At 37.5% G+C, this 18,562-nt stretch overlaps 1 protein-coding gene across 1 annotated transcript in view; it reads right to left on the bottom strand.

Moving 5' to 3' along the window:
• Positions 1 to 310: 310 nt before the first annotated feature.
• Positions 311 to 18,562, bottom strand: part of FAT4 (FAT atypical cadherin 4) — a 173,355-nt gene continuing 155,103 nt past the window's right edge. Inside the window, exons 12-17 of the mRNA XM_067735120.1 lie at positions 16,930 to 17,015; positions 15,538 to 15,717; positions 12,107 to 12,231; positions 10,219 to 10,436; positions 5,930 to 6,191; positions 311 to 3,331 (exon numbers count right to left, since the gene is read on the bottom strand). Coding sequence (XP_067591221.1) covers positions 1,467 to 3,331; positions 5,930 to 6,191; positions 10,219 to 10,436; positions 12,107 to 12,231; positions 15,538 to 15,717; positions 16,930 to 17,015 — 2,736 coding nt within the window. The 3' untranslated portion in view covers positions 311 to 1,466. The remainder of the gene's footprint in view (positions 3,332 to 5,929; positions 6,192 to 10,218; positions 10,437 to 12,106; positions 12,232 to 15,537; positions 15,718 to 16,929; positions 17,016 to 18,562) is intronic.

Genomic DNA, 18,562 nt, shown 5'->3' on the forward strand with positions numbered 1-18,562 from the left:
ACTTCCAAGCATTTTTTGCCAGAATGCTTAAACCAGGCTCATAACAAAGTTAGTCTCCTAAGGTCCAACCTAGTCTAGACTCATTATGCTCTAGGGAAGTCCAAGAACTCTGACAGGTAGGAATGCACTAACGCGACCTTAAAATATCTGTTCTGGCAATTATCCATACTCATGTTTTTTTAAAGAAAATGATGTTGCCCATTTATCATTCAACTTGTCATACCCTATTGACAAGTAAAGACTTTTCTCAATTGGGCATGGAAAGAGTATGGGAAAAAGGAAAAATTAATAGTACACTATGAATGCAAAGTATTTTAAATAAATATTTTAATTCTATCGTTGGCATTTAAAAGTAGAAAGCATACAGTATGTTACAAATATCAAACTGTGAAAAATATGAACGTTACATAAGTAACAAATGTAAAAAAGGTATTTTCTTACCTTCCCTGAAAGTAAGAAAACCATTCAGCATAGGAAAATATCAGTATCAAAAACACAGCTTCGGTGTAAAAAAAAGTTTTTACACAGTATTAAAAAAAGGGTCTACAAAATGACAGAAAGTAAGAAGTGTTGAAATTTGACTTTATATAAATTATAAAAACTGGGTACTTGGGGTAAATGTTAAATGGCTGAAAACTAAGTCCAATCATAGGCTTTCTTTAGGTTGATTCTTTAAAATTTTAAAAGCATAGAACATTTTTCAATAAATAACTTTTAAAAGTGTCTCTGAGACGTGTTGTTAGGACATCTTTCCACAGCAGGAGAGCGGCAGAGTTCTGGGGACAACATTTTGTTCCAAGTGGAAGCCTGATGAAAGTCAGAAGACCAAAATTGTTTACAAAAAAGATTCGGAATTTTTAGCAAAACTTTGTAAGAAAGTTCTAAAGTGCTGAACAAAATGACTTAATTTTAGTACCCACTGTCATGACAAACATATTCAAATATTCAGACATTTCTGAGCAACATCGAATACGGAATCCATAATTCTGAAAAGTGTTAATACTTAGTCGTTCATTCAAGGATAGGAGGGCTCTTTCTACACTTTACAAAGATGGGTTAAACCTCAAGGATCTTGCAATGCAAAACATGACAATAATAATACAATGGAAACAATACACATACCCCACCGTAAAAGCACAAGTTCATTTCGGCAATGGCAACGGTATTAATTTTAAAAGTCACAAATCAAACATTGGTAAATAAGAAAAACCTTTCCAAACGCTGCATGCCACATGACTAGTTACAAAATACAATGCATGCAGGAAAAGAAATTCAACCAAACATATTTAAATTAAAGAGTTGTTCTGAGTCTGTTTCAGCAGCATTGTGGTTATTATTTTTAAGTTTTCCTCTAACACCAGTTCATACTGGCCTGTTTTGCAAATGTGACCCACCCTATTCGGCAACCTTACAATGGTCTGAGTGTTTCTTGTTTTTTATATTTTTATAACGCCAGCACACAAAGGTCACACATACTGTTCCGCTTCCCCATCTTTGGGGGCTGGTTTAGTGGTCCCACCTTTGCCTTCTTCGTTTGCTGCTGCTTTTTCTGGGAGAGATGCCAAATCTTTAAACACATCTACATAATGGCCAAAGCCAGGGCCCCAGTTCAAAAGGTTGTCCCAGTTGAAATTCCCTGCTTGCTGCCCAAGCTTCAAGGGCAGTGTGTTGTCAGCAACCCCAGGCGCTGCTGCCTGTGTGCCCACAGGTCCCCCCTCAGCCCTGCGGCCGTGGTATCTTCTAGGCTTCAGTCTGGCTCCATAATTATCTTCATCATCTGCATCAGATTCATTGACTTGAGATAATTTGGGCATCCTGGAAGTATATACCATTGGTTTTTCCCTGTCATATTCCATTTCTGAGCAAGTGAAAGACTCATGAGAGTCACTATCAGAGGAAGATTCTGGAGCCGGAATGCCATCCGCTGGGTTCCTCGTTCTGGACAGTGGCCTTCTGCAGTCCTCTTCTGAAGAAGACCTCCCGTGATCTGCACTGCAGATACTTGGGTTTCTAGGGCGAGGGGTGTTTAGCCTCTCCACCTCCTCAATGGAGAGTCCTACTGGTGGAGAAGATTCCAGAGGAATCTGCCCAATTGGCTGCTTCAGGCGACTCCCCGGTCTAGAACCATGAGAGGCCATGGCCTGAGGACTCTTGCTTCTCCTTCCCAGCCTCGCGGCGTAGTTGAAGATGCCGGGTTGGCACACATCGCCGTGCATTTCCAAAGTATTTCCATCCCTTATCGGAAGATGCAATTCCCTGGCCGGGCTGTTCCTGTAGAAAGTGGAGGACTTGGAGAAAGGAGCTGGGCTGTGTCGAGACAGAGGGTTGGGAGTTGGGCAAGCCGAGTGGCTCAGGGAGCTGGATCTTAAACCTTGACTGTAGGAAGGCTGGTAAGTCAAGCTGCTAGCTCCTAAGGGCATGGGGGACTGCCTGGCGAAGCCTAGCGGACTGTGCCGCTGGATGGAGAATTTCGGGGTGTGGCTGCGGAACTGCTTGTAGTGTTGGATGATGTCTGCGTCTGAAGGGGCGATGCTGCTGGCGTTGTCGATGTCGTAATGCTCTATCTCTTGCTCCGGTGAAGCCAAAGGGGCACTGGGGATGGTTTCTGAGTTGTGGGGAAGATCGGTCTCATCGTAGATGAGGTAGGGGTTCTCCCTTTCAATGATATCAGGCTTCGGGTTCCCTTCGGGCTGTTTCCTCACGGTCATGTCCTCCCCGTAGGGGGGGATGTTGTCTGGATCATCAAAAGCAACGTTCTCACTTCCCTTTTTCTTCTTCTCCTTCGGTTTCTTCTCCTCTTTGGGATTTTTGGCCTTCTTCCCCCGGCACTGGTTACACAGAATCAGGCTCAGGACCAGGAGGGCCAGGACGGTGGCACAGCTGCCCACGATGGCAGGCACGGCCCACAGGGGCAGGGAGATCTCCTCGGGGCCCTGACTCACAACACAGACGTGCCCTCCAGGACTTCCAGCCTTGCACACCCTCCCCGGAGGACAGAAGACACCAAGACAGGCCACCACCGTCTCACAGGTCCTGCCTGTGTGTGACTCCGGGCAGCTACAGGTGAAGCCGGAGTGCAGGCCTGGCTCACAGCTGCCCCCGTTCTGGCACGGGTGGGAGGCGCAGTCCCCAGGGGGGACGCACTTGTACGCATGCCACTGATTGATGCACAGCAGATCTCCCCAGCAGGGGTTACTGGCACAAATGTTTGGGCCACGACAGCCCATCTTCACTGAGGGATCCGTCTTCGAAATGGAGGCCAAGCTGTGCTTCCCGCTGAAAGGAAGACTTTCTCCGCCGTACAGCACAGAAGCGATGCAGCCATCAAACCCTGCCGGGGCAAGAAGGAGCAGTAAGGCGTTTTAGGGAAAACCAAAGGCCTAACAGGCTGCACAGATCTGCCGAAGAGAAGCTTCACAATCACATCACGAGAGTTTAGACACCACAGTCCCAGCGCCATCACCCCGTCCGAAGGCAATAAATCCGTGCATATTACAACAGAAGTTAGCAAGATGAGTAAGATTTCCATAACAGAACGTGGAGCAGATTGCTGGCATCCTGCTCTTTCTGAACATTCATGAAGGGCGCTAACAGGCTGCGTCTTCGTTTTATCCCTCCTTTAATTATCTGTTGGTTTTATTTTTAGAGTCTATGTACCAAGAATTACATACATAAAAATAAATTTTATTTTAAAACTACTTAAAAAGAACCAAAATAGGCCAATAGCTTCAAGCATTAGATCTTGCACTCTCAGTGGAGGTGATACTGCTCCCAAGGGGGGAGTTGAACATAGCTTCTTAAGGAGTAAAAGAAAAATCTTAGCTATTACCATGACTTGTGGGCCTCCAAAGGGCAGATATAGAGTATACTTGTGGCAGGGACATGGGGGGCGGAGATGTGGATAAATCAGGAGGTTGGGATTAACATATAAACACTATTATGCGTAAAATACATAACCAACAAGGACCTACTGTATAGCACAGGGACTCAATATTTTGTAATAACCTATAAGGGAAAAGAATCTGTATGTGCATATCTGTGTGTATATGTGTATATATATATACACATATATATATATATAACTGAATCACTTTGCTGTATACCTGAAACTAATAGAACATTGTAAGTTAATTACACTTCAATAAAAAAATGGAGTATACTCATTCAATTAACATTTTATGCGGTAGTGATGGCAGGGGTTGGAAAAGAAGATCTAACACAGTTCCTTAGAGGGAGATGATTTTAAAAAAAGTTGAGAAAGACTTTGTTACACTAATATTTGTGTGCTAATATTGCTAATGCTCCAGTCACAAAGCCCAAGAATATATCTTGACACTAACAAAAGGGCATAATTTACATTGGCTTATTTTCTTACAACATCCAAATGAATTAGCATCCGTATTCTAAAACAAGCTAAATACATATGAACTAATTATTACCTAGGCTTTAACTTTTATGCTTTGACTCCTTTGCTCTGCAATACATTTTTAAATTTTCCTCTCTGGTGCATCATTCCACCCTAGTGTCATTTCCATTCCTGATACACTCTTTTTCCATGAGTTCCTGGGACATCTGCTTTTGTTCCTCCTCTCCTGGTTTTCTTTTTATGGCTTAGTCCCCTTTCTGTCTCATTCTCCTCTAGACAGCCATTGGCTCTTAGAATTACTCAAGGTAAGGCCCTGGGCTTTGTTTTTACTCTACACCCTCATATTTCCTTATCATATCCATGCCCAGTACTTCAGTTACCTGCTCAACACTCATAACTCCTAAATAAGTATTTCCAACTGGTCTACTCCTGATTTCTAACCCACCTACCCAAAGGTCTTTCTCAAAGGTGCTCCAAACTCAGAAAGCTCCAAACAAAATCTTGATGTTCCCCATAGATATATATATATATATATATTTTTTTTTTGGCACCCTTCTGCAGTTTCCTCTCTTAGTGGCACTACCCATTAGTTGGAATGTCAGAAACCTTCCTGAATTTTACCAAAAGCATCAACACTTTGGCTCATTTTCATTCCTAAAATATTCTTCCTTATCCACTACTTTTAAACTCCTGTGCCACCAAACCAGTCCAAGCTCACACAATACCTTGCGTAGATCACTGCAATATCTTCCCAGCTAATTTATGCAAGTCCCCTCTTGTCCTTCTCCAATGTATTTTCCATGGTGTAGCCGGAAAAATCTTTAATGTCACTGTATATCTGATTTTGATACTTCTGTGATTAATTTTTCAGTAACTTCCCATTGTTCCAAGAATGAGATAAAAATTGCCACATAGTCTAGTAGAACTTTCATTCTCCAACTTCATCTTTCATCTGTGACATCAGTCCCCAATATTCTGGGTTCTGTGATCCTGACTTAATCTGCTTCTTTCCCTTTAGTTCCCATCAATATAAATTAACTTTCATACTTTCCCATCCTCATCTTCATAGTTCAGATTTAAGTACAAATGCCAATTTCCAGAGAAGTTTCCCCTCCTCCACGTTTTTGGCAACCTCTTAGAATTCTATATTCTTCCTCACATCATTTATCGTAGGTTAAAATAATATAGTTACTTGTGTAACGATTTGATTGATGTTTGTCTTCCTTACAGGACCATGTATTCTGTGAAAAGAGTCCACCATTGTAGTTCATGCCAAGTACCTACAGGGCTGTATGTTGTGTGAATGAACAAACGGATGAGTAAATGAATGAACGTATAAATAAATATTTGGTACACAAAGAAAGGATCAAAACACCCTGGGCTGAGTTACGAACTTGGTAGAAAATGCCTAAAGAAAGTGATGACCAATAATTTATTACCAACTTTCTAAAGGTAGTTATGATAGTCTTAGAATATTCATAATGGACATTAACAGATATCCAACTACTTTTAGAGGAACAATTTTACCTTTCTTTTGTGCCTCTACTCAACACAAGCATTTACCTGTTTGAGTATCTCGATGAGCTTGATTGGGGGGAATTCCTCCAAGAGATATAGTGAGCACATCGAGGCCACCAAAATCCTGAGTAGGGTGAATGATATCTCTGTTATAAATTCTGTCGATGGACAATACTGTGGCTGTTCCATTTTTTCCAATTAGAAAAGTATGCCAGTGGCTGTCAGCAACGTAGACTTCAGGAATATTTCTCTCCACTTTCCCAGCAATTCCTGCATCTGACGTAAAATGTACTTTGCCATTCTTAATCTGTAAAATATATTAAAAGTAGTGTACAATTAAACTATGGTATGCTTGAATAAAAATAAAAGTGTTGTGAAACCTTAAAACATTGATCAGTTTAAAGCAGAGAGAACAGTTGAGGAGTCTGGTTGTGTTAGAGTATGCCTTTACAATTGTAGTTAACATATACCTTCACATATAATAGGTTCAGCAGTTTTCAAGATATTCTTATATTTATAACTAATTTTTCCAGATGTATAGATTTATTTTCCAGAACGCAACTGAGATAAATAATAGGGTGAATACTAATTTTAAAATAGGTAAATCACACCTTTTAATGAGTACTTATATTAAAATGGCAACTGCAAGTTTAAAAAAATTGTTTCGTAAATGGCCCATAGCTATCAAAAAATTTTAAAACTATATCCAAAATGAGAAATCAATGATTAACTATAAATGAAGCATAGTTGGAAAAGTGAAGACATGAAGAAATTGTTTTACCTGTCATCTACTACACACTGGAATTTTATCTTAAAAAATCATGCTTATTATTTATTAAGATGACCACTATGATGAATAAAGGGAGAGTTCTTAATAATGAGGCATCTGGACAAGTCTTTATTTTGGCTGTCTTTTAAAATTTATCTAAGGGATATTTGGTTTCTTTTACTTCGCCCAGTAGAACATTGGGTAACAGGATGCTCTTACTCCAGTTTCCAGCTCCCAAGTTTCCAGTTTTCTAAGTAGACACTTAGAAAATGAAATAATTTATAAGGCAGGATGAAAAGAGCATAATCCCATCACTACTGCCAGACAGAGCCAGTGCCTCGGCCGGGGGATAAAGTGGCACTGCGTATCAAATGACGGGAATGAAAGGATGGATCCGTTTATTTTGTCACTCAGATCAAATGCTTTTTCTACATGCAACAAACACATCTGGTAGAATTAAAAATGAGTTCATTTTTACTTTATGGAAAATATGCCTAACACATTTACATAAGTTATTCATAATGTAATATTTTATTAAAGCAGTTTCTCCAGATAGTAATATATTCCAGTACTGAACCCAGGGGAAAAAAAAAAAGAAAACTGTGGTTAAATGACAATAACATTTCATCGAATGGGCAATGTCTCATGAAACAGACAGTGAAAACAGCAACTCCTCTTTGGTTATAGGCAGAGTCCTTTTTGGAAAGAAGCCTTGAGAAGAGCCTTCCGCAAGCTCTGTGTTTCTCTCCTAATTGATCACACCATGTCATCCTTTCATTCGACCAATTTCTGATGACAGGGTCCTTGGAACATGCCATGGAGTAGGATGAATAAGAATATATGTTTCCATTACAACATTCTTCATGTTCTCCTTCTCCCCAATAATACTCTACCTAACTCTTCTACCCACCCTAACTTTTGAAACGTCATGCTCATTTTTTGCTTGGTTTTATTTATTCATAGATTGATTTGCTCACTTATTTATTTTTGACTCTGTAGAGCTCGGAATCATCCTAACCCTGTACATCATACCTGGCCTCACTTCAAAAGAAAAACAAACAAACAATACACCAAAAACCAGAATTGATTTGGAGTAGAAACAAAGCCCATCATCTGGCATTATTACATTTCCAAATATGGAGATACCCAATGTGCCGTGAAAGAAGAGAGATTTGTGAAACAATTTAAATACAGTTCAAAAGTCGTTATACATAAGAATGCTTTTCTTTTGTTTTCCTCTCTGAAATTTTCTCTCCTTAGTTTCTTTTTTTATCTGAATTAAAAAAAAAAAAAGAAATAAATAAAAGAAGGGGAAAAAAGAGAGAGAGAGAGAAAAAGCAACTGTCAGAAACTGAGCCAAAAGAAAGACAGAGGAAAACCAGGGGCCTTGGTCACTGATAAGCCAACTGATAAGTAACAGTCCATTCTAACTTGCTTCCTCGCCTGGATAAGCAGATCGGATTCCTGTCATCCAAGTAACTTGCTTACTTAAAAAAGTCACTCTCTTCCTGTCTGTTCAGTTCTTCTTAATCACTGTTTCTTTTTAATCTATTTACTCCACCTGCCAAACCCCTGAATCTCTGAAAAACCGCCTTTCAAAATTTTCATACAAAAGAAATGTGCATTTTGGTCTGCATTAGTCATTATTTTTACTCATTTTCCCTTCAGGGAAAAAAGAAATCTCTTTCTAAGTGCTTGCTACCAATGCAACGAAATCTGGAGAAGCTGCATGCTGCTGTCCTGTTGGAAATGCAAGATTTTATGGTGACAAAAACGGATGTCGACATTCAGCTTCTTCCTTGAGGAAGAAAAATATTCTGTCTCCAATTTCTTCAAGAACATTGTTTTTGTATCTCTTGGCTTAAAGAGATAGCATACAGAAATATTTCATATGTCATTTAAATGGCACGAGGACTTGGAAGCAGCCTAACAGATAACGCACAGACTCAATGTCAAAGCCTCTCAATGGATATAAAAAAGGTTTCTGGTAGAATATGGTGGTCTACTTCTTTCCTTACTTTCTTTACTTCCAATACACTTTTCAATGAAAACCATAAACACTGAATAATAACGTTATACAGTGACTTAGGTGTTTCGTTTTGCAGCAGTTACTCTATTAATTCTGGATCTGGGCTCTTTGTTTCAACAACGGAGGTAAAATTATAACCTGAAGATATTCTTCAACTGTATTAGGGCAGCGTTTCTCAACCTCAGCATTGACATTTCAGACTGGATGGTTCTTTCTTGTGGGGTGTTGTGGTGAGCACTGAAGGGTGTTTAGCAGCATATTTGACTTCTACCCACTAGATGTTGGCAGCAGTACCCTCCTCACTCCCAACAACCAAGACAATAAAAATGTTCCCAGGCTTTGCCAAATATCCCCTGTGGAGGGGTGGTGAAGTCACCCCCAGCTGAGAATGGCTGGACTAGGGGGATTATGAGAATTTTAAAAAGATTGTTTTTTATACTATTTAAAGCTATGTACAGGCCACATAACAACCGAGTTGGCTAGGACAGAGAGAAATTTTGAGAATAAATAAGCTGAAGTTTAAAGGTGCATGTCTGTTTTCATTTTTAGCATTTTATGTGAATTAAACCTAGTAATTTTCTATGCATATTGCTCTTTTCTTTATGAACTAAGCTTTCAGTAATTTTCAAAATATTGAGTTAAAAGTGAAAATAATTCAGGAAATCTGGATTTGCTTTCTTAAGAATGAACTAAAATTCATAGAAAAATTACCAGCAGATTTATAATAGACTGAATGATATTAATAAAAAAGCAGTTGATATAACTAAACTAAAAAAAATGATGGTCTGAAAGATGAAGTCTTATTTGTGGGAAGGAAAGCAGAATAATCATTTTAGAAATTAAGAAAGCTAAGAGCTGACAGGAAATGCATATGTAATGAAATGATTCACTAGTTTAGCATCTCATTTATAGCTGAGGAAAAAAATGTGTAAAAGCCTAATGATAAATCAATCATGAAATATAATGTTTCAGAAATATTTATTTATAAATTATTTGGAGGAGTTAACTGAAATTTTACTTACCATAAATTCCAAAGGTATTTAATTTCACAGGATTTACCTGAATAGTGAATTGAATATACGTTCCAGAATAAAGCCAGAAAATTTCAAAAATTTTTTATTCTAATCATTCCAATTAATATATACATAACAATGTTTGGAATAATTCTTGGAAAAACATAATTTTCCATTTCAAAGACATACTATCTTTTTGTTTCACTTTGTTTAAAAGTAGGGTAAAAACAATATAAATTTTTATCTGGCAAAATAGATTGCAACAAATTCTTTCTTTGCTGGCCTACACAGCAGTGCTCTCTACTCTAAACAAAAGTGTTTAGAAACCAAACCATTCAGTTCTTTGTTACTCTGGCCAATGCCTGAGGAATAGTTAAGATAGATGATATTGGAATAGTGCCCAGCCTCAGTCGGAACTCTAATGGGTTGTGAAGAAAAGGATAGAAATTATGGGAGAAGTGATTTAAACCATGACACAGCAGGCGGTCTAATCAAATGAAGTCACCATTAGCTTTTATCTTACCTTCACAGTAGTGTAATTGCTGCTTTCTTGGATATGGATTAAAATGCCATTCTCGCTTCTTGTCCTGAATTTTACTTCCAGACTGTTCACACCAAAAGGTTCCAACATGGCACCTCGGATGCTCTGTCTCAACAAATACTCCCGCTTCTCATTCTGACTCATGTGGTAGTCCAAGCGCCCTTTGCCTTCTAATGATAAGGCCGTGTCAGGAGTAATAGCTGAAAGCCAATGAATAAAGGGAAACATGAATGCATCCAATAGGCATTTCTTAAAGAGTTTCTTTGGTGACAAAAATATTATAAAAAAAGAACAATGAAAATATTAAGTTTTTGGAATTAGTGTCCCTTAATCCTCCTCTGAAAAAATAATTCCCACTTGTGAATTATTGTGTAAGTTAATTTCAAATGCTTAAATCCATTTCAGAACCATGAAATATAAAACATTTTATGATAATTATTCATTTGGAAAATATTCATTAAAATATTTGATACATGCTACATACATTATGAATACCTCGAGAGATAGCCACATGTTAAAAATATACAGTTGAAGAATTTGATTATAAGTTTCACTGTGTTTCTAAAATTAATAAATCCATATGTTTTCACAGTTATAATGATTTGTAATCTTTAAAGCCTCTAACATGGAAAATTTGAACAAAGAATTGTACAAACATTCACATTTGTAAGTAACTTTATTAGTAGCAATAATCACATCGAATTTAATTTGTCATCATGTATAAACATCATATGTAATTATAATTTTTCATAATCTGATAAAATGTTCACACTTCTGAAGTATAAAAGTGTGTTATAGCTAATAGAGCTAAAGAAAGGACATAAAGAAAATGAGCTCAAAAGGGCTTCAGCAATGAATGGTACATTTTAAGAAGGTAAACTTTGTAGTATGTGAATTATATCTCAACTAAAAAGAAAAAACTGCAGGCATTGCTCAAGTGAGTGACATTTTATTTTCCAAATATAGTTGGGTTCCTACCTACTAAATACTTATTACTTTAAAAAATATCATGTGACAATGTACTTTCCCCATGTTTTGATTTTATCCTAAATAAACACAATTATACTCTGCTACTAAGATTTTTTCGATTGTAGTATATACGTAATTTAATCATAAATTTCTATTCATTCTCATATTATAATAGAATCAAATGACTACTTAAAAAGTGATCAGATAAGTGCAATGATTTAAGCAGTAACCACTTATCTGAAAATAAAGCAATTTTTATAAAAGAGACTCCATTAGGGTTAGTTAGTGGGATACACAACTTGAAATTAGAGAATGCCATGTTCTAATGATGGCTTGAACATCATTAATGTCTTAATAAAATTAGGCTTTAGAAACAAATACTTAATAAAAGAATTTAAAAAGTAATATTCGAAGCCAATTCCAATAATTGCAATTTAAAATTTAAGTATCACCTTGAACTATAACAGATTTTATTGCCATTGCATGTTTTGAACTCAGTGTTTAGTGATTTAGTATTATACTTTTCAACCAAATACAACATATTCACCAGAGAAATATCCCCTAAGTGCAGATAATATTAAGCCAAAGCCTGAATATAGCCCCTGGCTTTGTAAATTGTCTAGCATTCCTATAGGTAAAACAAAAATAACTAAGTGATATATTTATAAAATGGAAATGAAGGACATATTTAGTAAATAATTCTAAAAGGATTTCACTCTTTCTCAGGTTAAAACATGAATTAAAAAATGTCACTGTGTTTTACCAATTATATCCCATTTAATATTTTCAATATTTAGAATCAAAACATAATTCTTTTACTTCAATTACATATTTGGGTGCATATATTTATACTTTTAATAGTTATTATAATTTCTGGTGGAAGATGAAACAGCTTGCATACATTTTTCACAATATTTCCCAGTCAGTCCTTCTCTGCAATGACACTGCTGCCACGACCAGTAATCCGTACACGTGCCACCATGTTGGCAGGGACTGTGAGTACAAGCACCTTCTAGTCTAGGGCATCTAAAATAAACAGAATAAAGATGCATAAAGCACAAAATCAGGTGGGAGGAAATTTGTTAAAATTAGATATAAACTTTTATTAACCTGCTTAGTTTTCATGAACTCATATCTTTGAAACTCAGGTTACAACTATATTTGGAGCATCTAATCTAACAAGGTGTCCTGTAACACATGCCCTGTCTCATTCATAATGGAGAAGATTAAACAAAATAACAACTTACACAATAAAGAAAAGAGGTGATCATTCCTTTTTTTAATTAATTCTTAATTGAGCAAAGCCTCTTGGTCAAATAAACACTTTGGTTCACGTGCTCTCGGGGCCACATTTTTATCTAAATACCCATCTCCTCCATCAGACAACTCACGCACCTAATGTTTATTGAATGGCTACTACCTGCCAAGCACGGTTCTAAGCATGGAGATAAAGTGATGAAAAAAATCCATGTGTTCATGGAATATTTCTTTTTCCTTGTGGGGGACACAGACAAAAAACAAAAAAATATATAATTGTGTAGTATGTTAGAAAGAAGGAAGTTTTATGGGAAAATTAAGGCAGAGAAAGGGGATTGGGAGTTTTGAGGGGATTGCTGGATCTCTAGGTTAGGGAGTGAAGGAAGGATCTGTTTTCATAAAGTCCTAAACAAAGGGAGAGAGAGAAAAGTATATCTGATAGAAGATCATTCCAGGGAGAGGAAAGAGTCGAGTGAGGAGGTCCTGAAGTGAAAGTGTCCTTTGCATGTTTGAGGAACATCAAGTGGCCAATATCGTCAGAACAACGTGAACAAGAAGAGCAGGTAGATAATGGTAAGGAAGTCAAGGGTATGGAAAGAGCTATCTCAAAAATGGCTGGGACTTGGGCTTTCCTGGTGGCACAGTGGTTAAGAACCTGCCTGCCAATGCAGGGGACATGGGTTCGAGCTCTGGTCCGGGAAGATCCCACATGCCGCAGAGCAACTAAGCCCATGCACCACAACTACTGAGCCTGTGCTCTAGAGCCCACAAGCCACAACTACTGAGTCCACGTGCCACAACTACTGAAGCCCACGTGCCTAGAGCCCAAGCTCCACAACGAGAGAAGCCACCACAATGAGAAGCCCACGTACCACAATGAAAAGTAGCCCCCACTTGCCTCAACTAGAGAAAGCCTGTGTGCAGCAATGAAGACCCAATGCAGCCATAAATAAATAAATAAATAAATAAATAAATAAAAAGAAATGGCTGGGAAGTGACCTAAGGACCTCCACGTTTGCCACCCATGCTGGATGTCTGCTGAACACTCTAAATTAAAACTGCTGAATAGTTGTTAAGTTGCAAAAAGGAAAGAATAATGTTGAGAACTGGACTTTTTCTGGACTAAAGAAAACTTACCTTTCCCCAGTAACAAACGAGATGTGCTCCATAACCCAATCACATGTATAGAATAATTTTACCCTCCAGTCCAAATTCTGCATTAATTTCCCTCATTTCCCTATAAAAAACCCCTGCCCATTTTCTTCTGGTGGGACATTAGTTTGGTTTCCCCTGGAATCTGTGATCCCCGAGTTGCCATTCTAAGACCCCAAATAAAATGCCTTTATGCCTCTTTACAGTTCCTGGTCCATTTGGTTGACAAGAGGAAGGTCAGCCTTATAAGTCAGGGTAAGAACTGACCTCTGTTTTTATTTTATTTATTTTTTCTTTTTAAAAAAATTTTGTTTTATATTGGAGTATAGTTGATTAACAATGTTGTGTTAGTTTCAGGTGTACAGCAAAGTGATTCAGTTATACATATACATGTATCTATTCTTTTTCAAACTCATTTCCCGTTTAGGTTATTACAGAGTACTGAGCAGAGTTCCCCATGCTACAATAGGTCCTTATTGGTTATCTGTTTTAAATATAGCAGATTGACATGACTTCTGTTTGCTGGTGGATTGAATGTGGTTTGTCAGAAAGGGAGGAGTCAAAGGTGGTCTACAAATTGTGGCTGACCAGGTGGGTAGACTGAGTTGTTATTACCTGAGATGGGAAAACCTGGAAGGAGTGGGTTTGGGAGAAGTCAGGAAGGAAGGCCAGAAGTTCAGGTTTAAACTTAAGTTTGAAATACTTGTTAGAAATACACACAGGATATTCCGTATGCTGTTGGATACGAGGGTCTAAAGTTCAGAGGAGACGTCAAGTTTAAGATAAACATTTCAAAGTCATCAGCTTTAGCGACAGTACTTAAAAGCAAGGACTATTAAAAATGACTTAAAAAATGAATATAGATACAAACGAGAAGAGGTTAAGGAGATGGGAAGAAGAATCAGAGTAGAAAACCGGGGGCATACCGTGTGCTGGTGGACAAACTAATAACGTTGTTCTCAATGTTGCTGAAGTTCAAATAAGATGAGACTTGACCATTGATTTTAGCAACACAGTGGTTATTGATCACTTGACAGAGACAGAACAGTGTGAAAATGGGATTAACCAAGTTTAAGAAAAAAGGGGGGTGGGGAGAAATAGAAGCCTGAATTGAAATGAGAAAGGAAACGCTTTAGAAAGCTGGAGTACTGTTTTAAGAAGGTTTGGGGGGATGGAGTCTATCACATAAAAAGGGGTTGGTCTTTGTGGGAATAAGAACAGTTCATTAAATAATAGTATACAGGGTAGACTATAGGCTGCATGGGAAGATGTGGAGGAATGAGCTTTGGGGAGTTTTGTTTCGATTGCCCCAATTTTCTGAGCAAGTTAGGAAGCAAATTCATTAGCTGGAAAAAGGATGCAGGAGATGATGTTTGAGGTTGATGGAAAGAACAGACATGAAATAGTTACTGAGGAAGTGAAAAGTGACTAAACTAGGAGAATATAATATATTGCCAGGCAATAATTACAGCTTCACTAGAGGCTAACAATCAGGAATTTAAAGAGACTATGAACTCTTCAAGAGCAGGGATCTGCCTTGTCCGTTTATTTGAGCCTAGGGCCAGGCCAAGAGGAATACGTACATTTATATGTAAAACTATTTAATTTCAAATAGTTTTTGTACATATTATTGCTAACACTTATATATCACTATGTGCCAGGTTCCTTTCTATGTGATTTACTTACTTAACTCATATATTCTTCACAACTATGTAAGGTAAAAGGTATATGCATACATATATGCACACATCCATTTGTTTTTTCCAAAATTTCACAGCTATAAGTAAAAAATTGAAATTCAAAACAGCATAATACATTTGGTATTTTTAGGGCTTTGGGCACAAGAATTTCATATTTTGATGTTCAATCATCATACACTTTTGGTGTCTTTCTTTAAAATGGTAAGAAATAAGGTTGCCATACTGATCTAGGATGCCTTGTGCTGCCAGAGCTTGGCTTGGTTCCAGAGGTCTTCCATTGACTGCAAACTCCATTATACACCCAACAAAATCGTGGCTTTCCACGTGTCCTCTCCTCTGAAGGATTGGTTCTAGCGATCTGATACCTCCAACTGTGACTCGATTTGGCTGAATGTCAAGAGTCCTGCATAAGAAAGGAAAGGTACGTTTATTAGTACCAATGCAACAGATTTCAGTAGAATGTTTAGCTTAAGAAGAGGTGACTAGGGACTTCACTGGTGGTCCAGTGGTAAAGAATCCACCTTCCAGTACAGGGGACATGGGTTCAATCCCTGGTCGGGGAACTAAGATCCCACATGCCGCTGGGCAAGTAAGCCCCATGCCACAACTACTGAGCCCACGCGTGCCTCAACTACAGAGCCCGTGTGCTACAAACTACAGAGCTCACGTGCTCTGGAGCCTGTTTGCCACAACTAGAGAGAAGCCTGTGCGCCACAGCCAAGAGTCTGCTCGCCACAACGAAAGATCTCGCGTGCCTCAACTAAGGCCTAATGCAGCCAAAAAAATAATAAACAAACAAACAAATGAATAAAAGAAGAGGTGACTATAATTTTTTCTGGCATGTAGTAAAGCATGGTATATTTGAATGGGTAACATTACCTATGGATGCATGTCCTCTAAATAGATACCTACAGGATTGTTAGATTTTCAGGGTATGAAAAATAACAAAACTAATGGAAATAATAGGTTCAGTTAGTCACATGAGATGTATATAACAACGTTGAGTCTTAGAGAAGGAGCATACTATCGGAAAGAAAATAAAATGCAGTAGAAGTGACAACTCTAATATTAATGTCAGATTATGTTTTTCCTTCACTACAGAGATTATAAGGAATGCCAATAAGTCGATTAAAGCAAATGAATGATGTGTCACTATTTCTTTTTCTCTGTTTGTTACTATTTCTAACAAAATCACTATGTTTTAGGTGAGGTAATGTTGTATTTCACCTTCAGGTGCTATTGAAAAATATCTGCCAATCATTGTCACATACAACTTTCAGAAAATACATTTAAAAGAGGTGGGATACTTATCCTAGCCTTCTTGCAGGACCCAGGTCACGTGCAACTATTTCATGAAGCTTCTCAAAGAGGATAGGCTATGTTCATCTTCCCTTCCTCTAACTTTATCCTCATCTGTACCACTTCATTTTTACACCCTTTTTTACACATGTAGACTACTTATTAACTTTTTATTTTATAGTATGAAAATCCCTTTGGAGAAGACAAAATATCTTAAACTTCTTTATAATACTGAGCATAATAAAATGATTGTTAAGGTATAATTTCATTTTGAATGTCAAGGAATAATAAAGATCAAACTAAAAATTTTACTTACCAGTCATCTGAAACTGCCACATTACTAACAGTGCAGTACCCTGGTTCTTGGTTCTCAGAACAAGAGTCCACAGTTAAGGAAGCTGCCTATAAAGCAAAAGAAAGAGATGTTCAGTTTGGATTCTAGTGACCCTGTTGTCCTTTTCAGCCAACACTACCCAGGACTCGTTTCTATATGGACATGATTTTAAAGTTGAAATACATTTTTGATGTAGTATATTATAATATTATATAATTATAATGCATCCTCAAATTAGGGGTACATATTTCTTTGATATATCCAAAGTTAAAATTGTGAAATTATTGCATGTAAGAAGTGGGAGGGTACTTTTAAAAATCTCCAGCCCCTTTGTTTTATAGATGAAAGAATAAAAATGTTATTAATGTCTCTTAGGATATCATACGTTAGGTCTGGGACAGCTTCCTGGGATTACAATCTTAAGAAAAATGTTTATCCTACTATCCAACTATTCCAACAAATAAAAAAAAATTAGATTCTTAATTTTCAAAAGTCTATTTCCAATAATATTTCAGTCATATTCACAAAAAGATTTTGGGAGTATAATATAAATACTATTACTGCAAACTATGAAGATCGTAATACTTGTATTAAAGATAAAGTTTGAGATAATTTAAACAAGTCTATTAGATGCTCTTTTCATTTATAAGAATCATTGTTTATACATGGCATATTACAGCATATTTATGTATAATCTGAATGCATTATTATATATTGCTATAAGTAGAAACTCACCAATAATATTTAAAACACAACTAACAGTAATTGTTTTTGTATCCTAAGGGATGCATATTCCCCTGAGACAAAAGCCTTCTGTTTAGTAGGACAGATTAAAACTCCATTTGATCAATAAGCAAAGTCATCAAGTCAGGGTCACCAGGACCAAGAATATGATGAAGTCAGGGCTCTCTCTATTGGGCAATGGCCATTGGGGATGGCTGTGGTCCAGTTTAAGACCATGGTGGTTGCATAACCAAGTTACTCTGTGCTCTACAAGGCTGTAATGATGCCCCTTCTTTGTTTCCCAGACTGCAGTGAAATTCTGCAAAACTTTGGATATTTTAATTGGTGAGATTGTAAAGTTGATATTCAGAATGTGGTATTTCAGAACATGGCCAGTAATTCATAGGAAGAGGCCTAACCCCAAATCCAGAAACATAGAAGGACTGAGGGCTTCTCCTAATGCAGAAAATCAAAGGTTCTACCTAAATTTACTTGAGTACCACAGGACAAGACTAATCCAGCTTTGTCCATTTGTATAGCAGAAAAATAAATACTATGAAAGCATTTATAAGAACAATTGTCTTGAGGACAATTGTCTTGGGGATCCTCAAGAGCCTCACTTACAAGGTTGAAGGAAAAAAATTAACACTATTAAGTCTAATGTGGTTCAGAACTTGGTAGGATCCAGTAATTGTAAAGTCCCTTTAGAGTGTGATCAGTCTTCGGGGGATAATTGCAGTCTCTTCTATTGCCATACCCCTCCTTCATTTTTCCTGATCTTCTCCAATTTAGTATCAGAGTTTATGGGCGGGGGTGGGGGGGCCCATGAGATCTCATGGTGCCTGGAAAATTCTTTGAGAAGCTCAGGGGCCACTGCTGGGTAGAACTGCCA

This window comes from Pseudorca crassidens, chromosome 4, assembly GCF_039906515.1.
Source record: "Pseudorca crassidens isolate mPseCra1 chromosome 4, mPseCra1.hap1, whole genome shotgun sequence".
Classification (NCBI taxonomy): Eukaryota; Metazoa; Chordata; class Mammalia; order Artiodactyla; family Delphinidae; genus Pseudorca; species Pseudorca crassidens.